At 48.6% G+C, this 27,269-nt stretch overlaps 1 protein-coding gene across 1 annotated transcript in view; it reads right to left on the reverse strand.

Moving 5' to 3' along the window:
- Nucleotides 1–27,269, reverse strand: part of DAPK2 (death associated protein kinase 2) — a 128,723-nt gene that overhangs the window by 46,957 nt on the left and 54,497 nt on the right. The window contains exons 3-4 of the mRNA XM_025390397.1: nucleotides 18,627–18,848; nucleotides 5,061–5,199 (exon numbers count right to left, since the gene is read on the reverse strand). Of these exons, the coding sequence (XP_025246182.1) occupies nucleotides 5,061–5,199; nucleotides 18,627–18,848 (361 nt within the window). The remainder of the gene's footprint in view (nucleotides 1–5,060; nucleotides 5,200–18,626; nucleotides 18,849–27,269) is intronic.

The raw sequence follows: 27,269 nt of genomic DNA on the forward strand, positions 1-27,269 counted from the left end.
TTCTCTCCCGGAGTTGCAAGCTGTGCTGCCTGGGGGTAGGGGAGGTGTGGTACAAGCACTTCCTTGGCCATCCCAGCTGATGTCTTACTAGGTGTACCCTCCAAGTCCACTGGCTCCAAGCACAGCACAGGACCAGGACTTGTCCAGGAATTGCAGTCCTTGCGGCCTAAACTTCCTTTCGAGTTTACTTAGAAACCCAGAGCACTTTAGTCTGCAGTGGTAAGGCTTGCTGGAACTCAGGTTCTGACCACTGGGATGAGTGATTCTCCTCTGTCTAGGGCTAGTCTAAATGCTCCTTCCATGGGTACCAGCTGGGTTCTGCCTGGTATTGCTTTCTGCTGTGACATGGTAGCACTGACTTTCAATGCAAAGTCCCACAATTGCTGCACTCTCCCTCTCCCAAGTGCACAGGTTCCTTCTCCATGCAACACGGCTGCTGCCAGAGGATGGGAAAAGGGTGGTGTAGATGATTCAAGACTGTCTTTCCTACCCTCTTCAGTGCCTCTTTCTGTGATATGAAATTAAAACCAGGTACTGTGGGCTGGGCACGGTGGCTCATGCCTGTAATCCCAGCACTTTGGGAGGCCGAGGCGGGCGGATCATGAGGTCAGAAGATCAAGACCATCTTGGCTAACACAATGAAACCCCATCTCTACTAAAAATACAAAAAAATTAGCCGGGCATGGTGGCAGGCGCCTGTAGACCCAGCTGCTCGGGAGGCTGAGGCAGGAGAATGGCATGAACCCAGGAGGCAGAGTTTGCAGGGAACCGAGATCATGCCACTGCACTGCAGCCAGGGCAATAGCGCAAGACTCGGTCTCAAAAAAATAGTAATAAAATAAAATAAAATAATGAATAAAACCAGGTACTGTGACCGCTCACCTGATTTTTGGTTCTCATAAAGGTGCTTCTTTGTGCGTGGATAGCTGTTCAATTTGGTGTTCTTACAGGGAGGATGATCAGTGAAGGTTTCTATTTGGTCATCTTGCTCTGTCTCCTGTTTTTACCAATATTGCTTATCTCATATTAATTTGTCCATTCGGGCTGGCCATGGTGGCTCATGCCTATAATCCCAGCACTTTGGGAGACCAAGGTGGGGTTGGCAGGGATCACCTGAGGTCAACAGTTCATGACCAGCCTGGCCAACATGGTGAAACCCTGTCTCTACTAAAAATACAAAAATTAGCTGGGCGTGGTGGCGGGAGCCTGTCCTCCCAGCTACTCAGGAGGCTAAGGCAGGAGAATCACTTGAACCCAGGAGGTGGAGGATGCAGGGAGACGAGATTGTGCCACTGCACTCCAGCCTGGGGGACAGAGCAAGACCCTATTTCGAAAAGAAAAAAAAAAATTGTCTACTTGTCTGCTCCCTGCAACCAGGCTAGGGGCATGTGGTGAGCAGGGACAGAGCCTGACTATCCATTGCACAATGGCTGAACATAGGAGGAGCTGATCAAATACCAGTTGAAGAGAGGTTGTTCACATTCCAAAGGCAGGCAAGACAGTGAATCCTCTTCCATTACTTGCCCCTTCAAGCTGGAAGGTGTGCATGGAGAACAGGTTATTGGTAAGGGTGTGGAGACAACATGCTGGCTGTGTTCCTTGGGCAGTAAGGACCCTGAGCTTGGCAAGGAGTAACAGAATATAAGCAGGAGAGGAAAGTGAAAGTCCATCATGGAGAATGAAAATCAGGAAGAAAAATGTGGATTTTATATGGTGGGAAACAACACAGAACCAAGAGGCCTCCTCTAAGCTACCAGCTAGATCTTAATTGCATGATCCCCTCCAGTTGACAGAATGTTCCAGCCAGGAGGCATGCATACCCACATTCTGGCTCCAGGAAACATCTACCCAATCATGAGGTAATCCTTCTGAGTTTCAGCTACTCATCACTTCCTGAAGTTGCCCAGGTGGGCCTAGGCCAAGGGACCCATGGGTGGAAGAATCAGAAAGCTCAAGTCCTCACAACTCTAAGGATACCTGGCTATGGTGGGGACTAGCAGCATCCTCACCTCACATGCATCCAGGGAGAACCCAGACCGTTTCCAGGTCATGGAAATTGTCCAGGTTAGGCCCAGAGCCTTACCAGCCCTCGCCAGCAGTTCTATCTAGCAACCAACTCAGCTCTCTGCTGGGCAATTTATGAACAGAACTGTACTCACGGGGTTTGTTTTCCTAGTCTATGGGGCCCAAAACACTGTAACAAAAGTTCTCTTTCCTTTTTCCTCTATTCTGAGAAGGGGAATAACAATAACAGCTACTATTACAGAGCACCTATTCCATATTTGGCACTTAATGCTTCTTCTCTCTAACACTTACAACTCTGCCAGGTAGATATTATTATTTGCACTGAAGCTGAAAAGCTGAGGTTCAGGTGTATCATGGTATATGATAACCCAGTCTGGCTAACTCCAAGCCTAGCTAACTCTCCCCACCACAGTGAGCTGCCATAAAGGCAAGCCAAACATCACGAACCTGCTGCGGTCATTGGTGCCTGCTGGGCTCCAGCCACTCCTCCTACCAGACCCATTCGCGAAAAGACAAAGGAGCCCATTTTGAAGCTGGTCTCCTGGAGCCAGCAAAGACACAAGAAAACAACAAGTCAATTGTCTATAGCAGCACCAGGAAGGCCACACAGGTGCAATCAAGGAAGACCATTTCCTGCTATTACCACCCTGAGGTCCAAAGGCCTGCCCAGGCCTCACCATCCTCGGTGACCCCAATTTTTACCCGTGACGCCTCAGTAAAACTCTGGAAGATTTCTGTTGGAGGTACTAAAAAATACTGTGACAGCCAGGAGCAGTGGCTTATGCTGATAGTCCCAACACTTTGGGAGGCTGAGGTGGGCAGATTGCTTGAGCCTAGGAGTTCCAGACGAGCCTGTGCAAAATGGCAAAAACCCATTTCTACGAAAAATACAAAATTTAGCCGGCCATGGTGGCGTGTTCCTGTAGTCCCAGCAACTTGGGAGGCTGAGGTGGGAGGATCACCTGAGCCTGGGAGGTCAAGTCTGCAGTGAGCTGAGATCGCACCACTGCACTCCAGCTGGGCAACAGAGTGAGATCCTGTCTCCCCGCCACCAAAAAACTGTGACAATCATGGCCAGATGCAGTGGCTCATGCCTGTAATCCCAACACTTCTGAGAGGCTGAGGTGGGTGGACCACTTGAGCCCAGGAGCTCAGGACCAGCCTGGGCAACATGGCAAGACCCTGCCTCTACAAAAAAATACAAAAATTAGCCAGGTATGGTGGTACATGCCTTTAGTCCCAGCTATTCAGGAGGCTAAGGCAGGCGCATAGATTGAGCCCAGGAAGTCGAGGCTGCAGTGAGCTGTGATCACGCCACTGTGCTCCAGCTGGGTGACAGAGCAAGACTGCCTCTATTTAAAAAAAAAAAAAGTGACAATCACCATAAGGAAGGGGGACCATGCTAAGGGGACTCATAGAAGGTCACCCCATCAGGCAGAGTAGAGTAAGAGCGGGGTAGGGACTCATATAGGAACTGAGCCCATGCCCTGGCATAGCCACTGTGAGACAATGGACATGCCAGACCCTCTCTGGGCCAGGGGCACAAGCCAGAACTTGGGTGTCATCCAGAACTCTGTCCCCTCCTTCATCTCTACCTCTAATTAGGCACCTAATCAATCCTCAGATTGACCTCTGCAAAAGATTTTGACTCTGTCCCCTCCTCACATCTTACCTAGATTATTGCATTAGCCTCTTAGCTGAGCCCCAGCCTCCAGGCTGTCTCCAGTCTGTCTGTTCTCCCAGCCAGAGGGATCGTTCTGAAACATGTCCATGCTCACCTCACTTCTCTGCTCACTGGAACCCTTATCTCTCAGGGTAAAGTGCAAGCTCCTTGGCTTAGCTCCCAGATTCTTGTGTCTGCCTCCTGCACTCTTCCCGGCTTCTTTCCCAGACACTCAGCACACACTTCCTGTGCCTGTACTTCCCTGAATGCACTGCGCTGTTTTGTGACCATGTATTCTGTTGGCCTTTCTTCCTTAGAAGGCCCTTCCCTTCTTCTAATTCCTGCCAATCCTTCAGAACTCAAGTAAATAGCACTTCTTCCAGGGAGTCCTCTCTGATACCCTGGTTGGACTTAGATGTCCTCTCCTTTAGCCTCCCCACCCACCCTGGGCTTCCTTCTAGCATAGTACTTAGAGTTGCTGGTTTTTCTATCTCTTACACCAAGGTCCCTGGAAAAGAGGAAGTAATCTCAGACAGGGCCTCAGTGAATTTTGTATCTGCAGCAATACCCAGGCACCCAGCACCATGCTTGAAAGACCACAGGGATTTCTGGATAGAAAAATGAAGGGATCTCCCCAGCAAACAGGTCATAGAATTGATCACAAGTTAGAGGACATTTACACATAAGTATCTATATAGGTTCATCAGTCTATGCAACTGAGCTCAGTTACTAAGGGAACTGTCCTTCTACTTTGACCACATTCTTGCTTTATAAAGTCCTATGCGGTCACAGTGAACTTTCTCAATCCTGAATACCAGTTACCACAAAAGATCAGTGATCCCTAGAAGCAGTTTTATGGCCACAGTTTGGAGCAGAGTCGGGGTGGTGAGTGGGGGAGGGCAGCCAGCGGTCCCTGGGCTCCGGGATTTACAAGCTCTGGTCAAGGGATGATGGAGGCTGCACTGTGAAAGGGTCTGGTGAGTCAGCCAACTTCAGCAATCCTCCAAACACTTCTAGTTCTTTGTTATTGAAAAGTTCAGTCTTGTGAAAGGTGTTTGGTTTCAAGTTTCCTGTCACTGGTCTACTTATTTAGAAAGCGTTACACCGCCTTCTGAAATAAATAAGGTGCCTGAAGTCTGATTTAAGGAGCTTCTTGCAGTCAGCTCCTGTGTGCAGAAAACCGTTATGAGAAATGAAACTGAGAAGGTGGACATTTCTGTAGCATCATCTGTTTCCCAGAAGCTCAGGGTTTTTCACTGTAAGATGAGAAAGGAGCACTGGTGGGCACTGGGCCCATCCTGGGAAAGACACCAGGAGGGACTAAGCCTCTTCTTCGTAAACTTGATTCTTTTCTCTTTCTCCCCTTACTGACCTTGAGATCAAAGTGAGCAATTTTCTTTGTGTGAAGGTAGTTCACCCCATCCAGGATCTGCTTAATGAAGCTGGTGGCCTCCTCCTCACTCAGGGACTCCTTCTGGGCCAGGAAATCGAAGAGCTCTCCTCCAGACACTCTGTAAAACACCAGCGGGGGGAGGGGAGGCCCAGGCCCAGTCAGCTCTGCATGTCATGAGGCTGGGCTGATGGATGCAAGCCCTGATCCTGATCCCCCAGGGACCTCGTATGGCAGAATCCCCCTTGCTTATGTCTGGGACTTTGTCTGTCTGACCAGTGCCAGGGACTGACTTTGCTTCTATTTGCTTTGTTTTCTTTTGGATCACAAGGGCAGGAATCACTCTGGAGATGTTGTCAGAAGGGCCTCTGCTCCCACTCTAGGCCCTGGTCCCAGTCACCCTGAAGGTTGCCCTCTCCCCCCAATATGCCTGAGATGGCAGGGGACAAAAACAAGCAGATTCTTTAGCCGGAATGTTTGTGTTCCTCCAAATTCATATTTTGAAATTCCAACCCCCAGGGTGATGGTATTAGGAGATAGGGCCTTTGGGAAGTAATTAAGTCATGAAGTCAGAGCCCTCACAAATGAGATTAGTGCCCTTATAAAAGAGACCCCAGAGGGCTCACTTTCCCCTTGCACTATGTGAAGTTACAGTCAAAAGACAGCCATCTATGAGGGAGTGAACCTTCATCTTGATCTTAGACTCCCCAGATTCCAGGACTGTGAGAAATAAATTTATGTTGTTTGTCAGCCACCCAGTTTATGGTTATTGTGTTATACAGCAGCCTGAATGAACTGAGAGAGGAAATTGGTACCAAGTATGGAGTGCTACTGTAACCTAAAAATGTGGAAGCTGTTTTGGAATCAGCTAACAAGTAGAGGCTGGAAGAGGTTTGGGGTGCCAACTAGAAAAAGCCTACATTGCCACGAAGGAATGGACTGTAAGGGTGGTTCTGGTGAGGGATCACAAAGAGAGGAGATTCTTTTTTTTTTTTTTTTTTTTGAGACGGAGTCTCGCTCTGTCACCCAGGCTGGAGTGCAGTGGCTGGATCTCAGCTCACTGCAAGCTCCGCCTCCCGGGTTCACGCCATTCTCCTGCCTCAGCCTCCCGAGTAGCTGGGACTACAGGCATCCGCCACCTCGCCCGGCTAGTTTTTTGTATTTTTTTTAGTAGAGACGGGGTTTCACCATGTTAACCAGGATGGTCTCGATCTCCTGACCTCGTGATCCGCCCGTCTCGGCCTCCCAAAGTGCTGGGATTACAGGCTTGAGCCACCGCGCCCGGCCGAGATTCTCAATCTTCTTAGAGAATACCTAAGTGGTCATCAACAAAATATTTGTAGAAATACAGATGGAAAGGCCATTCTGATAATGTCTCAGATGGATATGAGGAACATGTTACTGGTCTGGTCAATGAGGGAAAGCACATCCTTCTTATAAAGTAGCAGAGAATGTGGCTGAATTGTGTGTGTGCCCTAGTGTTTTGTAGAAGGTAGAACTTGTAAGCAATAAAAATGGAATACTTGGCTGAGGAAATTTCTAAGCAAAGTGTTGGAAGAGTGTCCTGGTTCCTCTTGACTACTTATAGTAAAATGTGAAAAAAAAAGGGTTTAAAGACAAAATTATTACTCAAAGGGAAGAAAGCTTAAAAGTATGAAAAATTCTCAGTCTCCTCATATTGGAAAAACTAAGAAACCCTGTTTGGGAAAGAACAAAGGTGTGACCAAGCAACCATTTGATAAAAAGATTAATATGACTCTCAGGGAAGCCAGGTGCTATTCATCAAGACAATAGGGGGATTAGTCAGCCATCTAAATAGAAGCCAGGACCTATTGTTCAAGACAATGGAAGAATGACCCTGAAGTCATTTCAGAGATCATGGGGGTGAAAAGAGGGGTGTCCCTCCCATCACAGGTTCATAGTGCCAGAGCCTAGAGGCAGAATGATATCAAAGGAGGAGCCTCCACTGCCCAGTGCTGCCTCACATTGTGGGCTTTGTTCTCCAAACTCTGTTGCCACACTCCTCAGACATACCAGGTGTGGCTCCTGGAGGGCAACAGTGTGGCATGCTCTGTGCCAAGCAAAGCTGGTGGATGTGTGGCTGCCTTCTCCTGGATTTCAAAAGATGCCTTAAGGGAGCTGGTGGGCCCCTGGGCAGAGGACTGCCTTTCGGGTGGGGGTCAATGCTTGGAGAGCAAAGCCTTATGGGTAGGGTTGCCCAAAGCTGCAGGGGCAAGACCTCCATTCCACTCCTGTGGGCCTGGAGGGCAGAGCATTGAGCCAAAGATTATTCTCAATGTTTTGTACTGGCTCAGAGCCTGTCACTCCTTTATTCTTTCCCATTCTTCCTTCTAGAATGGGAATGTGTATCCTCTGCCTGTCCCACCATCATATTTTGTACACGACATGTTTGATGTCATTGCTTCACAGCTGGAGAGCAGCTTGCCTCAGAATGAATCACACCTTGAGTCTCACCCACGTCTGATTTAGATATTTAGATGAGACTTTGGACTTTAAACTTTGGAGTTGATGCTGGAATTAAGATTTTTGGGACTATTGGAATGGAAGGAATGCATTTTACATTTGAGAAGGACATTAATTGGGCTGGGGGGGCAGAGACAGAATGCCAGAATCTGAATGAACTAAGGCAGATGACAAAGAGGAACAAATGCTGTGCCAGAAACTAAAGACCTAGGTTCCATTCCAGCCTTGCCACTGACCTTAGACAACTCATTTCCCTTCTCCAGGCAGGACCTGGTTTCATTACATACAAAAAAAGCAGATTGGGCAAGACAGCCCCCAAAGCCCCCTTTCTTTAATTTTATAAAAGATGGCCCCTTTATGGGGTTCAAGAGAATCGAAGTATGGCCCCTAACTTAAGCAGAAGACCCCATTAATTATATTAATCTCTAAAGACTCTAGAATACTACTTTTGATGCTTGATACTACTTTTTCACACTCTACATTCTTGCATCCTATAGTTGATGTGACAGAGCAAAAAAAATCTCCCCTGAGATTTCGGATTGCCAGATAAAATAGGTTTTTACGGCCGGGCGCGGTGGCTCAAGCCTGTAATCCCAGCACTTTGGGAGGCCGAGATGGGCGGATCACGAGGTCAGGAGATCGAGACCATCCTGGCTAACACGGTGAAACCCCGTCTCTACTAAGAAATACAAAAAATAGCCGGGCGAGGTAGCAGCGCCTGTAGTCCCAGCTACTCGGGAGGCTGAGGCCGGAGAATGGCGTGAACCCGGGAGGCGGAGCTTGCAGTGAGCTGAGATCCGGCCACTGCACTCCAGCCTGGGCGACAGCGCGAGACTCCGTCTCAAAAAAAAAAAAAAAAAAAAAAAAAATAGGTTTTTACTTGCTAAATCTGGTAACCCTACTTGGGCTTGTTTATTCTGCCAACAAAAAGAGTCAAACTCTGTAAAATATTTAAAGATGTTTATTCTGAGCCAAATACGAGTGCCCAAGACCCGTGACACAGTCCCAGAAGGTCCTCAGAACATGTACCTAAGGTAGTTGGGTAACAGCTTGATTTTATACATTTTAGGGGGACAGAAGTTACAGGCTGAATCAATCAATAAATGTAAGGTGTACATTAGTTCCGTCTGGAAAAGTGGAAAAACTTGAAGGTGAGGATAGGGAGTTGGGAGGGCTTCTAGGTCATAGATGGATTTTATGATTGGCAATTGGTTGTTATCAAAAGAATCAATAGAAAAGAGTGTCTGACGGTGGCTCAAGCCTGTAATCCCAGCACTTTGGGAGGCCGAGACGGGTGGATCACGAGGTCAGGAGATCGAGACCATCCTGGCTAACACGGTGAAACCCCGTCTCTACTAAAAAATACAAAAAACTAGCCGGGCGAAGTGGCGGGCGCCTGTGGTCCCAGCTACTCGGGAGGCTGAGGCAGGAGAATGGCGTAAACCCGGGAGGCGGAGCTTGCAGTGAGCTGAGATCCGGCCACAGCACTCCAGCCTGGGCGACAGAGCCAGACTCAGTCTCAAAAAAAAAAAAAAAAAAGAAAAAGAAAAGAGTGTCTGAGTTAAGACAAGGGTTATGGAGACCAAAGTTTTTATTATGTAAACGAAGTCTCACAGGTGGCTGCCCTTGGAGGCAATAGATGGCAAATGTTTACTATTCACATTCTTAAAAGGTGCTAGACTCTCAGCTAATCTCTTCAGGATCAGAAAAAGACATGGAAAGGAACAGAGATTCTCCAGAGAATATAGATTTTTCCCAGAAGAGTCAGCGTTGCAGGGCCACTTCAAAATATGTCAAAAGATTTATTAGGGTAAAATACTTCTATTTATTTCAGGGCCTGCTATTTGTCATGTGATGTTATAGTAGAGTCAGGCTGGAATTTGTTATCTTATTGCTGCAAAGAGTCTGTTTTGTTAGTCTTAAGTTCACTGTTTTTATATTAATGTTGGTCACTTGTGCCCGAATTTCAATGGGCGGAGAGTATAATGAGGCATGTCCAACCCCTCTTCCCATCATGGCCTGAAAGTTTTTCAGGTTTACTTTGGAATCCCGTTGGCTGACAGAGGGGTCTATTCAGTTGGGGGGCTTAGAATTTAATTTCTGGTTTACAATCCTCTGACAGAAGCTGGGGTATCCAGCCAGCATGTGCTCTGCTGGGGCTGAAATAAAGCCAAGGGCCCGAAGGGAAAGATCTCAGGAAGGGTTCTAGGCCAAGGGATCCAGGACCTTTGGATCACTTGGAGAACTTGTTTTAAAATGCAGATTTCCGGCCGGGCGCGGTGGCTCAAGCCTGTAATCCCAGCACTTTGGGAGGCCGAGACGGGCGGATCACGAGGTCAGGAGATCGAGACCATCCTGGCTAAAATGGTGAAACCCCGTCTCTACTAAAAAATACAAAAAACTAGCCGGGTGAGGCGGCGGGCGCCTGTAGTCCCAGCTACTCGGGAGGCTGAGGCAGGAGAATGGCCTGAATCCGGGAGGCGGAGCTTGCAGTGAGCTGAGATCCGGCCACTGTACTCCAGCCTGGGCAACAGAGCAAGACTCCGTCTCAAAAAAAAAAAAAAAAAAAATGCAGATTTCCAGATCCCACCATAGACTTTAACAAATTAGATTCTCCAGCAGTGAGGCCTTAAAACCTGTATTTTTACTATGACAACATAATAATAGTAATTAATATTCATTGAACACGTACTCTGTGTTACATGCCTTATGCACATTATCTCATTTCATCATCACAATGTCCTATGATCTAAGGACTATCACTTTTCTATTTCACACTTAAATAAACAAAGGCTCAGAGAGGTTAAGCAACTTGCCTACAGTCCCATAGCTAGTAAATACAGTCAGGATTCAAACCCAGGCAGAACAGCTGTCAACCACTACAGCATACTGAGTATTGCAGATTATTCTTTTCTTTTTCTTTTTTTTTTTTTTTTTTTTTTTGAGACAGTCTCATTCTGTTGCCCAGGCTGGAGCGCAGTGATGTGATTTCAGCTCACTGTAACCTCTGCCTCCCAGGTTCAACTGATTCTCATGCCTCAGTCTCCCGAGTAGCTGGGGTTACAGGTGCATGCACCACCACGCCCAGCTAATTTTTGTATTTTTAGCAGAAATGGGGTTTCACCATATTGGCCAAGCTGGAACTCCTGACCTCAAGCAATCCGCCCACCTCAGCCCCCAAAGTGTTGCGATTACAGGTGTGAGCCATTGCGCCCGGCTCCAGATCATTCTTATATGGCTAAAATGGCTCTGATCCAACTTTGGGGATCATTCCCTGCCCCCTAGTCCATCCTAAATAAAGAGCATCAAAATCTTCTTTTCTCCTTTCTTTTTTTTTTTTTTTTTTTTGAGACGGAGTCTCGCTCTGTCACCCAGGCTGGAGTGCAGTGGCCGGATCTCAGCTCACTGCAAGCTCCGCCTCCCGGGTTCCCGCCATTCTCCTGCCTCAGCCTCCCGAGTAGCTGGGACCACAGGCGCCCGCCACTTCGCCCGGCTAGTTTTTTGTATTTTTTAGTAGAGACGGGGTTTCACTGTGTTAGCCAGGATGGTCTCGATCTCCTGACCTCGTGATCCACCCGTCTCGGCCTCCCAAAGTGCTGGGATTACAGGCTTGAGCCACCGCGCCCGGCCTTCTCCTTTCTTTAAACATTTCCAGAAGCACATTTGGACCCACTCAGTAATCTTAGCGTCATGAAAAATAGAACAACCGGACATAAAATAGTGCAATAGGAAGTACACAGCAATACCTATGATATGCTGTGACTTAAAAAATGGAACCTAAATCTGCTTAAGCCTCTTGTTCAGCACTATCAACAGAACTTTCTGCAATGATGAAAATGTTCTAGATATGTGCTGTCCAATAGAGTAGCCACTAGTCACATGTGGTTACTGAGCACTTGAAATGTGGCTAGTGTAATAGAGGAACTGAATTTTAATTTTGATTTAATTTTAATTATTCTAATTCAAAAACTGAAGTGGTATAAAATATTTTCCATTAAATACAACTTTATTGTTTTAGTAGAACTGCATTTCACTTTAACTGTTGCATTGTTTTGCATAAGAATTGAAATGTGGGCTGGGCACAGTGGCTCACACCTGTAATCTCAGCACTTTGGGAGGCTGAGGCAGGCAGATCACTTGAGCCTAAGAGTTCAAGACCAGCCTGGGCAACATAGTGAGACACTGTCTCTACAAAAAATACAAAAATTAGCCAGGCAAGGTGATGTGCACCTGTAGTTCCAGCTACTTAGGAGGTTGAGGTGAGGTCAAGGTTGCAGTGAGCCGTGATTGTGCCATAGCACTCCATACTGGGCAACAGAGTGAGATCCGGTCTCAAAAAGAAAAAAAAAAAAAAAAAAAAAGAGGTTGAGATGTGCTCTAAGTATAAAATTCACACTGGATTTTGAAGACTTAGTTTGAAAAATAGAATGTAAAATATCTCATTAATAATTTTAAATAAAAATATTATTAAAATCAATTCACATATTTCTTTTTGTTTAGTCAGTGTGGCAACTAGGAAATTTAACATTATGTATGTGGTTCACATTACATTTCTATTGGACAGCGCCAATAGGCAGGGTATCTCCTCTAGATCTAACTACTAGTTACAGGAAATACAGGGAACAGAGGAATGAGTTAAAGAACACCATGAGGAAGGAAAAAGTCTAATCCAGACTGTGAGACAGGACAAGTGGCCTAGTTTTCCAACACATCAATGGCAGGAAGGGGGAAGGTGAAAGGGTGAAGAGAGACTGAGATAAGATGGCACAGTTGACCATATGTACTGTCTGCCATAGCTGCAGTGCCCCTCTGCCCAGGGTGAGCAGGGTGTGGCCTAAGGTGGCTGCGTTGGTGTTGGGGACCCGGCTGGTGCACTATTTTCTCAGTGTCTTATGGGTGAGGCCACCCTGTGCCCCACTCTGACCCTTGCCCCCACCTTGGGCAGGTGCTGGAAGCTGGAGCACCCTCCCAGCTGCTAGAGTAACCCTGGGTCTGCTCTGCAGGCTGGGGTCAAAGGGCCAAGATGATGGCTCCAATCCTTCAGCAGCAAAGACACAATCTTCACCTTGGGGTGGGGCATGTGAGAGTTCTAGGGCTCAGCTTTTCTTCTTGTGAAACAGGAGTGAAAAAAAAAATGCTTTCATTACCAACTTTGGAGGTGAGGGTGGGAGTGAGAGGAATCTCTATGAGATCCTTGATAAAGTCCTTGACATGAACACCATACATGGTGTCATCATCAGGGTGGCAGTGGTGGAAGGGGGCTTGATTTAGAGTTTATTTGAAGTTTGCCACCAGTGCAATGTGCTTTCCCAAACATTCCCTCACTTGAGCTTGATATCCACCCGGAGGGCATCCTCATTCTCAGACGAGAAAACTGAGGTCTCAGCAGAGCAAGGGACTTGCCCAAGATCACATAGCTAGTAAGTGGCAGGACCAGGATTTAGACCCAGATTTTCCCAGCCCCAGTTCACCACATGTCCCTCTCACCACAATCCTTCCACATTACAAAGGCTGAGGTGCTGATGCAAAACGGAAAGCCTTGAAGCAGCCCTAGGCACTGGGCAGTCCTCTGACATCCCTGTTCTGCTGCATCCATGCTCTCATCACAGTGGGCTTCACTATCTATCTTTCTCTCTCCCCAGCTAGATTATTTTTGCTTCCACAGCAAGAAAGACATTCAATAGAAGTTTGATGAATAAAAGAACAAGGAAAGAAATAAAACGCTAAAAATAACATGATGTAGAATATTCTGTACCATATAGACAGTGAAGCCTTGGTATTTGTGAAAGACCTGTCCAGAGCCCTCTGCAAATTTTCACATCTGCAGTGCCCCCTCTGAAACACAAACAACCCAGCTCCACACTTAGTCTGCCAGCCCCTGCCAGGTTGTGTGGGCCTGTGACCTCAGGGGAATATCTAAATAAATAATAACCCTACAATTCCTACTTTAAATAAAATGCTGCATCAATGTAAAAGCTTCCTAGCTTAGCATTCCCAAAAGCCACTGACATGAAGGCTTGGGTTGAGTGAGGACTTTGGGGGGCAGTAATCAGTCATCTGTTTGAAGGTGGGATCTGGGCAGGAGACCTGGTGAGAGACATGGTCTCCTTGGAATGAAGAAGGGAACAGCCACTGTGCTCCCTAGAATCTCCCCCAGAAACTCAGAAAGGTGGGAGGCTGATGATCTGCCACCGTCTAGGCCCTGGATACCCAGGCTGGGACATTCACATTAATGCTCAGTCACCTCTTTTCGAAGCCTAATCAAGGAGCCTGGGTGTCATTTCTTTAACCTCTAAGACCTCTGCCCTGGAGCCACCCCCCATCTCCTTCCAAGTTTCTTTCCTCTTACATCCCACATCTCTTTAAGATGAAAAACAAAGCCTAACGACTTGGCCTCATCTCTTCTCCTAGTGTTCCCAGGATCATCCCCTTCCTGCAAATCTGACCTTTGCCTCCTTCCTCCCTGCAGGGTGGCATGCCTGCTGGAAATGCTTTTCAGACTCTTCTGGGAATGTATACATGAATGACCTGCACAGGCAGCGATGGGGGAAAAATGCTGCCAGAGCTGCTGGGCCCAGGAAGCTGGGCTCAATTCGGGAACCTGGGAAGCATCACTGCCACCCTGGAGCACTCTGCCAGCAGTTCTCTGGTATGCAAGCACTGCAGTATTGCTTTCCAGAGGCTTGGAATCAAGGAGGTCCCAGAGCAGTCAGGGGCTTGTGATGGGAGGCTGGCCCAACCTTCACAGGGAGACTTACATTTTTCAGGGCTAGTTCCACATGTGACATGAGTTAAGCTACTGAGATTTTTTAATATATTCTACACCCCATACAGAAGTCAACTTACATGGACAATAAAATCCTTCCCAGTCCTGCCTTCAATAGTCATAACCAGAGGTAGCTGCTTCTAGGGAGGTCACAGATGGGATAATAACAGCTGAAAGGGATCAGGGCCAGGCATGTCCTCCTAGTGCTGGCCACTTTAGCAGAGAGCAGGAGGAAGCCCTGCACCAGACAACAGTTGCTGAGAGGGGGAGTGGGATCAGGGTAGACTCATTCATAAAACCTGCAACTGGGCAGCTTTCAACTGAGCAGGTGGATACTAACACTCACTGGGCAAACCCACTAATTTATTAGGAGGCCGAAGACTTCTGACCAGCCTAACAGGAGTCACTAAGTCTAAGCACAAAAGTCCATGAGGCCGGGTGTGGTGGCTCATGCCTGTAATCCCAGCAATTTGGGAGGCCAAAGCGAGCAGATCACTGGAGGCCAGGGGTTCAAGACCAGCCTGGCCAACAGAGTGAAACCCTACCTCTACTAAAAATACAAAAAAATTAGCCAGGCGTGGGGGCACATGCCGGTAGTCCCAGCTACATGGGAGGCTAAGGCATCAGGATCACTGGAACCTGGGAGGTGAGATTGCAGTGAGCCGAGATCATGCCACTGCACTCCAGCCTGGGTGACAGAGCAAGACTCCATCTCAAAAAACAAAAACAAACAAACAAAACAAAAGCCCAGGAATTCCTCTCTTGGGAGGTCCTCCCTCTCAGACCCTGGCCATACATGGGTTAGGCAAGTCTTAGAACGCTTGGGTCTTCTCCAATCTCATAAATTCTTAGCAATCCATAGACAGGCACCCTGAGAACAATGAGACAGCTTGGAAGTGAAGGGGGAGACAGAAATGGGACAGAACTAACAAGCACAGAGGCCCAAGCAAGTCATGGGAGCACCAGCGTGACAACTGATGTTACGGATGGTGCACCTGAGCTCACAAGAAGCTGGCACATAACTGGCTGACCATGAGCCCTGTTGGAAAAAACATGGACATCTCAAGAGCATCACCTGCCACACACCCCTGCCACCGACTCCTAGGCTTCTACAAACAGGAAGAAGCAGACAATTTCCCCAGCAATTAAAGACATGCCAGTTACAATAAGAAAGTATCAATTTATAGCTATAAAGATCAATAAATAATGAAGCACGTTTCAAAACAAATGACCCAGGGCTGGCAGGGCCGCAGGCACACAGCAACACTCCTACGCTGTGGTGGTAATGGTTAACCAGGACCATCTTTGAAAAGCGAGGATATTGAGTCCCAAAAATGTCAGCCTTTGGCCTAGTCATCCCATTCCTGGTGATTTTAGCTAAATCCTGGGGACTCTGCTGAAAGGATTAATTAAAAAGAAAAGGGGAAGATCTTGAGAAAAAAGTTGTTTTATCAGTAAAATTTGTAATGGTTAAAAGCTAGGAAATAAAAACCATGTGTCCAACAATAAGGATGCTATGGTTTGACTATTTGTGCCCTACAAACTCGCATTGAAATTTAATCCCCAATGTGGCTGTATTAGGCAGTGGGACCTTTGAGACATGATTGGGTCAGGGTGTGGTGGCTCACGCCTGTAATCCCAGCACTTTGGGAGGCCAAGGCGGGCAGATCATCTAAGGTCAGGAGTTCAAGACCAGCTAGGGCAACACGGCAAAATCCCGTCTCCACTAAAAATACAAAAATTGAGCTGGGTGTGGTGGTGGGTGCCTGTAATCCCAGCTACTTGGGAGGCTGAGGCAGGAGAATAGCTTGAACCCAGGAGGCAAAGGCTGTAGTGAGCCAGGATCGTGCCATTGCACTCTAGCCTGGAAGACAGAGCGAGACTCTATCTCAAAGAAAGAGAAACGACTGGGTTATGAGGACTCTGTCCTTATGAATGGATTAATCCATTCATGCATTAGTGGATTAATAGGCTAATGGATTAATGAGTTATCATGGATGGAACTGGTAGCTATATAAGAAGAAGAGAGAACTGAGATATCCCGCTCTGCCCCTCACCATGTGATGCACTGGGCTGCCTTGGGGGACTCTGTAGAGAGTCCCCATTAGCAAGAAGGTCCTAATCAAATGTGTCCCCTCAATCTCAGACTCCTCAGCCTCCATAACTATAAGAAATAAATACCTTTTCCTTATAAATTAACCAGTTTCAGATATTCTATTACAAGCCACAGAAAATGGACTAAGACAAGGGAAATACTGGTGTGCAATTCAGTGAAACATTGTCAGTTAAAAGAGAAAAGCCAATTTTTAGAATTATGTTAACTGAGGGAAAAAGTAGAGCAGGAAATTATACAAGTACAATGATTGTATACAAATAGATAAAGATTGAGAGGAACCACAGAAACATAAATAGCTGCGTTTGGGTTGTAGGATTATAAATGTAATTTCTTTTCCATTCCGGCTTAGTTTTTTCCCCCCCCTCAAAATAGATTTTTAAGAAGTGGCTCGGCCTTTCCAGCAAGGTGCGCTTGTCACTCTCTGCTGGGAATCAGGATGCTGACTGCTGACCCTCAGCTTCTCTCTAGGTCAGGCAGGGCAGGCATCCAGTAATCCAACCAGCTGGGAGGTCCATGGGAGAAACATGGAGGACACTGGGAGCTAGTGAAGGGAAAAGCACAGGCAATTCTATACATTTAAACACTGAGATGGATAATTTAAGAATCAAATGCGAGAGTATGCAAATGCCCATCTGCTACTTAAATCTATATCCTGCCCATACCAGAGCATAGTTCTCAAATTAGAATGATCTCAAATGTCAGGTGGTCCACCCAGTCTGTAGGCAGGTTAAGGATGGCTGCCTGCTTTACAGATGAGATCTAAAGCTCAGGGAATTGAGGTGACTTGCCCAAGGGCACAAAATCAGGGATTCCTGAGAGATTCTATCACTCCCACTACCAGGAAGGTGCATACATGCTTATGAGCCTCAGAACATTCTTTTTTTTTTTCCCGAGACGGAGTCTTGCTCTGTCACCCAGGCTGGAGTGCAGTGATGCAATCTTGGCTCACTGCAACCTCCGCCTCCCGGGTTCAAGCAATTCTTCTGCCTCAGCCTCCCAAGTAGCTGAGATTACAGACCCCTGCCACCACGCCTGGCTAATTTTTGTATTTTCAGTAGAGATGGGGTTTCACCATGTTAGCCAGGCTGGTCTCAAACTCTGACCTCATGATCTGCCTGCCTTGGCCTCCCAAAGTGCTAGGATTACAGGTGTGAGCCACGGCACCAGGCCAGAACATTCTATACATAGGCCTTGCTGCTTGTCTGGACACAGCCACTGTAACTTGTGCCACAACCCAACTCAAACTCTATTGTGTGTCAGAGCCCCACCTGCTCAGGAGGATACAGGGTGGCCAGCTAACCCCTAGAGTCTTGGGCTCATCTATCCAAATTCCATCATACACTGTGAGGTCTTCCTCTGCTAAGCCAGCATAAGGCCAACCCGCCTCACACTCATAGCTGTCTGAACAAGCTGTGTGGACTCAAGTCCTGGTTCTGCCACTTCCTGGCTATAGGATCTTGTAAGTGACCTGGCCTGCCAGTGTTCTTGTCTGTAAAATGGGGATAATAAGAGTATCTGTGTGACAGCGTCGTTATGAGGATTAAACAAGGCACCGAGTACTTGGCTTGCACAATGAATATAAAATAACCTGTCTGCATTAGTAAGACATTTCCCTCATCATAGTCTTTAAAGATTGAACAAGACGACAGATACAAAGCACCTAGCAAATTATTGGCTTACAGTAGGACTCTCTAAATAACAGCTGTTATTATAACAATAAAGGTGTCAATCACAGCACAAATGCAGTGGACTTTCCCCCGGAAAGGGCTGGAGAAGGGCTTCACAGAGCCTGGAGATGTTTGTACTTCATAGTACCCTGACAGCCTCCCCTGGCCCCACCCCATCCTCCATCCCCCTCACCCTCCCACATGCTTCTCCAGCCGGGAAAAGACCCCAGTGCAGTCATTTCTTTCCTTTGATCTCCAGGATCCAGTGAAAGCCAGACTTAGGCCATCGCCCTCTGCCCCTGCTACTCAGCAAACCTGCCCCTCCTTTGGTTCAGTTTCAGGAGGAGGATGGGGGTAACTCAGGCAGAGGAGATCTGCCCACCACTGACTTCACCTCCTCTGGGCTGAGCTTAGGCCTGGTTGCTGCTGCCCCCTGGGGCCTGTGACTGGAGCTTCCACCGCCCTGCCTGCCCCTGCTGACCCCTAACCCTGTGGGTCCTGGGGACCCCACTCACAGCTCAAGGATGAGCACCACGTCGGTGCGGTTCTCGTAGACGTCGTGCAGCGTGATGACGTTGTGGTGCAGCACCTGCCGCAGGATGCTCACCTCCCGCTCGATCTCCTCCCGGCTCACACCGCGCCGGCTCGCCGGGCTCTGCCGCTTCTTGATGAACTTGGCTGCATACTCAAGCCCCGTGCTCTTCTCCCGGCACTTCTTCACGATGGCAAACTGGCCACTGTGGGGACACAGACCCACAAGATGAGGTCGTCACTGTGGTCACTGGGGAAGTGACCCCACTGTCAGCTACCAGGTCACACGAATTCAGAGTGATTCTGCCAGGACAGGACAAATCATGCCACCAGTCTGCATCCCCACCTGGATGACAACCTGTGGCTGAGATACGGCAGGGACTGGGCTTCCCTTCTGTCCATTCCTTCTATGAGGAATGAATGTTAGTATTGTCAGTCCCAGTGTACAGAGGTGAACACTGAGGCCCAGAAAGGTTATTGATCAGGTGACACAGTCTTGTCATTGCAAAGTCTCAGCTAGAACCCAAGTCTAGGATCCACCAGATGAAATCACAATGTCTGGCCGGGCGCGGTGGCTCAAGCCTGTAATCCCAGCACTTTGGGAGGCCGAGACGGGCGGATCACGAGGTCAGGAGATCGAGACCATCCTGGCTGACACGGTGAAACCCCGTCTCTACTAAAAAATACAAAAAAACTTAGCCGGGCGAGGTGGCGGGCGCCTGTAGTCCCAGCTACTCGGGAGGCTGAGGCAGGAGAATGGCGTAAACCCAGGAGGTGGAGCTTGCAGTGAGCTAAGATTCGGCCACTGCACTCCAGCCTGGGCGACAGAGCGAGACTCCATCTCAAAAAAAAAAAAAGAAATCACAATGTCCATAAGCAGACTGGGCTGGTGGGGATCCAGGTTTGGGTGGAGTTTGGAGAGGAGAGGAGGCAACCTAACAAGGTTAATCACCATAGTGGGGGAGCATCACAGTCAGAGGACTTGGTATAAACAGAGAGTTGTACAATCAGGAAACTGAGGCATAAGGATAGGTCATGTGACTCACCTGAGGTCATCGCAGAGTTAATGGCAAAGCCAAGCCTCAAAGTCAGATACCCAATCAGCTGTCCACAAAGCCTCTGAGATAGTTTAGAGCAGTCTAGACCACTATTAGTCCCCTTCAGGCACTAGCACCCAGGGCTGGGCTCAGAAACCCCTCACTCCAGGGACAGAGACAGCAACCATGAAATGGAGTCCATGGCAGAGCAGCAGGCAGCCCTGAGCCAGCTTCCCTGAGTGCTCCAGGGGTCCTCCCCACAGGGAAGGGCACCAACCACCTGCTTCTGCACCTCAGTTCAGTGACCAGCAGGAGCTGATCTAAGTCCCCAGAGACTTTCCAATGGCCATCTTGCCCAGGGGTCCTCCCATCCCCTTACTGCCATTTGCCATCATTGTCCCACGTTTTCTTGCCACTCAAAATACCCACTGCTTAGGTAACTGAGAAAGTTTTCTAGTTCAGCTTAATGGCTTAATAAGAGGCCAGCAGACTCCAGACTTACGAGGTACGCTCTTAGTGGCTCTGGGGTAAAAGCTACATACAAGGAAATGCTTGGGATATTTGCCCCAACCGGCAGAAAATAGCAAAATAGCACTGCATCTGGACCACTCCATCATTAGCATCATCCTCAGTGAGACAGTCTTCAAAATACCCAGAGTGGCAATAACAACAACGAAGTCAAGTTGAGCAAGCAACAGATAGATAGACTAACACTTACATAGCATTCTATGGCAGCCACTTCAGAGACGTTCCCAAACACAAACTCATGCATCTCTCCATCCCCTCAACCTCCATTCACTCAACACTGTCTGGGCATCCACTCTGTGCCAGGATCTGTGCTGGGCACTACTGGGCAGGGACCAAAGGCACAGACAATAGGTACAGATGGAGCTCTGGGGAGAGAGAAGACCCTGGGGGCGGGACTGGGCAGAGAATGCTTTGTGGAGCCAAATTTATCTTACATCGTCCACTGACTCTAAAGTTTCAGCTATTTCAGTTCCAAATATTGGCTCTGAAATGTCCACACACTAGGGGCTGACGCAGATGGAGTGGAGCCAGGCCTCCCAGAGCCAGAGTGAACACATTCAGTGTGATCTCTAACACATATGGTCTCTTGGAGCCACTCTGGACCTTGAGGACAGCGGGTGCCTTGGTAGGTGCCAACAAACACTTGACCGAACTTCCAGGCCCAGGTGGCTCCGAGTCTCAGTGTCAAGACAGCCACATGCCTCTCCTCTCCCTCTGACACCTCAAGTGGCTGCTGACAGGGCCTGGCATTTCAGAGTCCCTGTGACCTTGTCACAGAATTCCTGAGCTCCTACTTGACTGGTGGGGAAAGCAAAGCTTAAGGGTGGTAAGGGATACACTTAGGTTTACAGAGCACACAGGTGGTGGCGCAGGGCTTGGCTTGGCATCCAAATCCCCCAGCTCCCAGCCCCACACTGTGTTGACAGCCTTAGGACTTGTGAAGGGGCAGAAAAGCTTTTGCAAACTAGAGCCAAACATTTCAGGCCACCTTGACATTGTTTCCCCTTTGTCTTATGAGGGAAACAGAGGCATTTTTTTCCATATCGCATGCCTGAAAAATTCCCCAAACTCTCAAAAAGCAAATGAGTGTTTGCTTTCCTGCCTGAGTCTTCTCTCTGCAAGACAGCTGTGGCAACGAGTGGTGACCGCAGCAGGCCCACTGCACGGGCATCTTCCCCTCCCCAAACGGAGGCATTTTAAGAGTGGGTGACTAAGATGGCGCCGAATACCACACAACGCCACTCATCTCACCTGTCTTCACTCAGGCACAGCCTTCTGCTCAACCTGTGGAGGGGAGCCTCAGAGGGAGCCAAGGCCACTGGCTGGTGTCCCCCACTCCTTGGGCTGTTTCCAGAAGAGTGGAGAACACCCTCCACCAGACCCAGCCCCCAGGCTTCAAGGTCAGGCAGGCCTGGCCTCAGGGACTTATGCTTTTACCTGCTCTAAACATAGATTTGCTCATCTCAAACAGGAATCAGGATTCCCTGCTAGAAAGTTGTGAAGACTGGAAATATTTGTAATGTTGGCCTATGGTACTCACAAGTGGTTCATACAAACGCTGAGCAAGAGACACCCAGAGATGTAAGTCACTGATTCAAATGGTCTGGAATGTGAAACCAGGGAATTGGTTTAATTTTATTTATTTTTAGAGATGGGGTCTGGCTCTGCTGCCCAGGCTGGAGTGCAGTGGTGTGATCATAACTCACTGCAGCCTCAAATTCCTGGGCTCAAGCAATCCTCCCAACCTCTGCCTCCCTAGTAGTTGGGACCACAGGTGCATGCCACACCACCCAGCTTCAGTTTAATTTTAAAAGCACCACCCTATCCCTCCCCCACTCCCCACCCCCAATGATTCCCATGCACAGCCAGATGTGAAAATATCTCTATTCCAAGCAATTAGCTAACTCCTTTAATCCTAGAGCAGTAGTTCTCAACCCAGGCCACACATTGATATTGCCTGGCGAATTTTAATATTCCTAGTGTTTAAGTCTCACCCTGAGAGATTCTGTCCTCCTGGCTTTGGGCCTGAAGATGTGGGTTATTTAAAAGCCCGCTGGGTAACTGACACGCAGCCAGGGCTGAGAACCATTGACTTACGACAGCTTTCTGATTATCTCCATTTCTCAAATGAAGAAACTACACCACTGTTACTCATACTAGTTCCTCCTTTTCAGTATTACACTTCCCCGTAGTTCTCTGATCTGATCACCTCAGGAAAGGAGTAAAGAAAGGGAATCCGAGGGGAGGGGTTGTCTCCCATCAGCATGATTTTTCCTTGAGGGCTTCACCAGTCTAACCGCTGTGTTACGAATCTGCAAATCAAGACAGAAGATTACGCTAGCTTTTGGAGGAGAACAGGAGTGAAAATTTGTAGTCAGGCACTCCCTGCCCACCGTACTCAGCAGTCGCACAAAAGCAGAACCTGAGGTGGCTCTAGTATGCCCATCAGAGGGCCCAGCCAACCCAAGGGCAGGTGAAGACGGTGACAGCAACGGGCCCTTGTCTGCATACAGAAGGCTCTGCAGCCAGAAGCTGAGGCCCCACAGTGCAGAAGTCACCAGCTAGGCTACAGGGATGATGGGTGGGAGGCAAGGGCCTGTCCACTTTAGGACAGAGCCACCCAGAATGTCATCCAGGAAGGGAACAGAGGGGAGCAATTCAACCTCTAATGAAGGTCGTTGCTAACACTAAATCAAAAACGATGGGAATACTGGAATCTGGTATACACATGCAAAGCACACATATTCTAGTATCTCTGCCCCACCGTAGCAACAATCAATACCTATGCATGGTCTACTGCAGCACGGGGCTGGTAGGAGGCCCGATTCCTGGTCCTAACCTGCTATCAAAGTTTCATGGGCTTGACAAGGAGCTGCCTTTTCAGTTCATGTTTCTCCACCTGTCACCTCAGGTCTCACCTTAGAAAGCTTCCTGTCAGAAAGCTCCAAAGAGCCTGGGACAACTCTAAACAGGAATGAAGCCCTTTCCCTTCACTCTCCAAATTCCTCTGGGCTGGTGTCAGGAGACTGGGAGTCTAGTCAGAGCCCTACCACTAATGAGCCAGGACCCTGGGCAGCCTGTTCAACTCCCCGGGCCTCAGTTTCCTTCTTCGTCAAGTGGGGACAATAACACCTGCCCTGCCCACTTCCCAGGGTTGTTTGGGAAATCATGGGGTGATGTCTGAGATAGGACTTTACCATCCAACCTTGCAGAAGAGTATGAGGCGTGGGTAGGTGGGAACTCTGTGCCTGAGGCTGGCTTGCAAAAGTCACGTAGGATGGTTTCGTGAGGGACAGTAAATCCGCAAGATACAGAAAACATCCCGCTTCTGCCAGCATTCTCCTGCAATTCTGTCAGGAACACACTCCTCCTCCCAGGCAGAGGACTCAGCTCCGTACTCACTCAGCACCCAGGAGGATGAGTGGGCTGTGTCAACATCAATGTCACTGGCAGATGGGCCTCATTCCCAAACTTGTCAGGCCCCCAGGTGGCACCTCATAAGGGCTCTCTAGTTGTCTGCCCAGGACTCAAATGAAAACTGGTACAGCTAGAACAACTTCTCAGTGCTCAGAAATGTCCCCAACCTTAGTTCTTTTTTTTTTTTTTTTTTTGAGACAGAGTCTCGCGCTGTCGCCCAGGCTGGAGTGCAGTGGCCGGATCTCAGCTCACTGCAAGCTCCGCCTCCCGGGTTCACGCCATTCTCCGGCCTCAGCCTCCCGAGTAGCTGGGACTACAGGCGCTGCCACCTCGCCCGGCTATTTTTTGTATTTCTTAGTAGAGACGGGGTTTCACCGTGTTAGCCAGGATGGTCTCGATCTCCTGACCTCGTGATCCGCCCATCTCGGCCTCCCAAAGTGCTGGGATTACAGGCTTGAGCCACCACGCCTGGCCCAACCTTAGTTCTTAAGGTTCATGGAGAAGCCTGGCCTAATCCCCACCCCCCAAATTCTTTACTGTCAAGGGTGAATAACCAGGGCATGACCCAAATATCACACCATGGGATAGATCTTGTAAAGCAATGTAAACATTACAACATTTACATCCAGCTTTTCCAAGACGGAGTCTCCTCTGTTGCCCAGGATGGAGTGCAGTGGCACAATCTCAGCTCACTGCAAGCTCCACCTCCTGGGTTTAAGTGATTCTCCTGCCTCAGTCTCATGAGTAGCTTGAATTACAGGCACCTGCCATCATGGCTGGCTAATTTTTTGGTTTTGTTTTGTTTTGTTTTGTTTTGTTTTTTGAGACAGAGTCTCGCTCTGTCACCCAGTATGGAGTGCAGTGGCCGGATCTCAGCTCACTGCAAGCTCCGCCTCCCGGGTTTACGCCATTCTCCTGCCTCAGCCTCCCCAGTAGCTGGGACTACAGGCACCCGCCACCTCGCCCGGCTAGTTTTTTTGTTTGTTTGTTTGTTTGTTTGTTTGTTTTTTTGAGATGGAGTCTCGCTCTGTCACCCAGTATGGAGTGCAGTGGCCGGATCTCAGCTCACTGCAAGCTCCGCCTCCCGGGTTCACGCCATTCTCCTGCCTCAGCCTCCCGAGTAGCTAGGACTACAGGCGCCCGCCACCTCACCCGGCTAATTCTTTTTTTTTTTTGTATTTTTAGTAGAGACGGGGTTTCACCGTGTTAGCCAGGATGGTCTCGATCTCCTGACCTCGTGATCCGCCCGTCTCGGCCTCCCAAAGTGCTGGGATTACAGGCTTGAGCCACCGCGCCCGGCCTGTTTGTTTTTTTTTAATAGAGATGGGGTTTCACCGTGTTAGCCAGGATGGTCTTGATCTCCTGACCTCGTGATCCGCCCATCTTGGCCTCCCAAAGTGCTGGGATTACAGGCTTGAGCCACCGCACCTGGTCAGCTTTTCTCTTAATGAGCTAACTTCGTATTCATTATCTTTTTAAATATTTGCAAGTATCATTTTTATTTCCATTTCACAGATAAGAAAACTGGAGAGGTATGGTGGCTTATACCTGTCATCCCAGTGCTTTGGGAGGCTGAGGCAGGGGGATCACTTGAGGCCAGGAGTATGAGACCAGCCTGGTCAATGTGGTGAAACCTTGTCTCTACTAAAAATACAAAAATTACCCAGGCATGGTGGTGCAAGCCTATTATTCCAGCTACTTGGGAGGCTGAGGCACGTGAATCACTTGAACCCAGGAGGCAGAGGTGCCAGTGAGCTGAGATCATGCCACTGTACTGCAGCCTGGGTGACAGGGTGAGACTTTGTCTCCAAAAAAAAGAAAAAAAAAAAGAGCCAGGCAAGGTGGCACAAACAGCAGTCCCAGCTACTCAGGGTGCTGAGGTGGGAGGATGACTTTCAGCCCAGCAGTTTGAGGCTACGGTGAGCTATGATCATACCACTGCACTTCAGCCTGGGTGACAAGCAAGACTCTGTCTCTAAAAAAAGTCAATTAAAAAAAAGAGAGAGAAAAAAAACTGGGCTTAGAGAAGTAAAGTGACTTGGCAGTTGGGCCAGGGAACAGGGCTAGGACACAGATCCACGTCATTGACTCCGGTTACAGTGAGGCTCTTGAGGTAACTGACCAGCAGTGTGTACCAAGTAGTGAGGAGAGGGGCCAATCCCAGAAGAGAACAGTATTTGACATTGTTTTGAATTGCTGGCATGTGGTGATAGTAAAAAGCAGACTGATTTTTACTCGATTTTATTATCGGTTTGTTTTATTTATACATACATGCATGCATGCATACATACATACATACATAGTCTTGCTCTGTTGCCCAGGCTGGAGTGTAGTGGTACGATCTCGGCTCACTGCAATCTCCACCTCCCAAGTTCAAGCAATTCTCCTGCCTCAGCCTCCCAAGAAGCTGGGATTACAGGTGCGCACCACTATGCCTGTCTAATTTTTGTATTTTTAGTAGAGATGAGGTTTCACTGTGTTGGCCAGGCTGATCTTGAACTCCTGGTCTCCAGTGATCTGCCTGCCTCGGCCTCCCAAAGTGCTGGGATTACAGGCATGAGCCACTGCGCCAGGCCTACTATTGGTTTTAAAATCTTAAAAGGAAATGCACCCCTTACAGCCTGCATCAAGGTCGACCACTCCCACTGTCCACCCACCCTCACCCTCTGTGGTAAGCCACAGCTAACCAGACTTGTTCTGTCAACTACCAGGGCCAAGCTGCTAAAGGCTTTGAAAGGTCTATGGGCTGGGTGTGGTTGTTGTAATCCCAGCACTTTGGGAGGCGGGAGGATCACCTGAGGTCAGGAGTTTGAGACCAGCCTGGGCCAACAGGGCAAAACCCCATCTCTCCTAAAAATACAAAAATTAGCTAGGTGTGATGGTGCACACCTGTAGTCCCAGCTACTCGAGAGGCTGAAGCACAAGAATCATACGAACCTGGGGGGTGGAGGTTGCAGTGAGCTGAGATTGCACCACTGCACTCCAGCCTGGGTGACAGAGCAAGACTCCATCTCAAAAAAAAAAGAAACAAAAAAGAAAAGAAAGGTCTATGGATTGAGTGGGTCTACCTCATTCCCTCTCTTAGTCGACTCCAAAGTGTCCACAAATTGAGTGATGTGCCCCTAAGTCGCCAGTCTATCAAGGTGAAAATGAGGCAGAGCTGCATAGAACGCAGGGTCCCAGCTGAGGGACAAGATGCCACCAGAGGTGAGAGAACCAAATGGGAAGTGTTCCAAAGCAGAGGGTCGTGGAGACTGGCTTCCTCCTCCTGCTTCCCCACCGCAGTCACCGCAGTGCCTCTTTCCTCTCTGGAGAACAATGAGCTGCGATTCCTCTGGAATTACCCTGTGAGGTTTCAGGGCCATAGGGCAGGGATAATGCTTAGGAACTTCCAGCCAAGGACCTTCAGCCAGTGTGTCTCAAAGGCAGGAGCAGCTCAAAGCTGTAGTCCACAAGAACCAGGTCAGCCTGATCCCGGAGGACCCCCACCCACATCCCACAGCCACAGCCTGCTTGGGGATGGTGTCACTGAGCCCCCTTCCCTACTCTTCTGCCTGGCCAGGCTCCACTGTGGAGCCTCTGTGGCTGACCCTGTCCTTATCTCCCACCCTTTCCCAGCACATCCATCTTCCAGCCAGGCCACTC

The sequence above is a fragment of the Theropithecus gelada genome, chromosome 7a (assembly GCF_003255815.1).
Source record: "Theropithecus gelada isolate Dixy chromosome 7a, Tgel_1.0, whole genome shotgun sequence".
NCBI classification, from domain to species: Eukaryota; Metazoa; Chordata; class Mammalia; order Primates; family Cercopithecidae; genus Theropithecus; species Theropithecus gelada.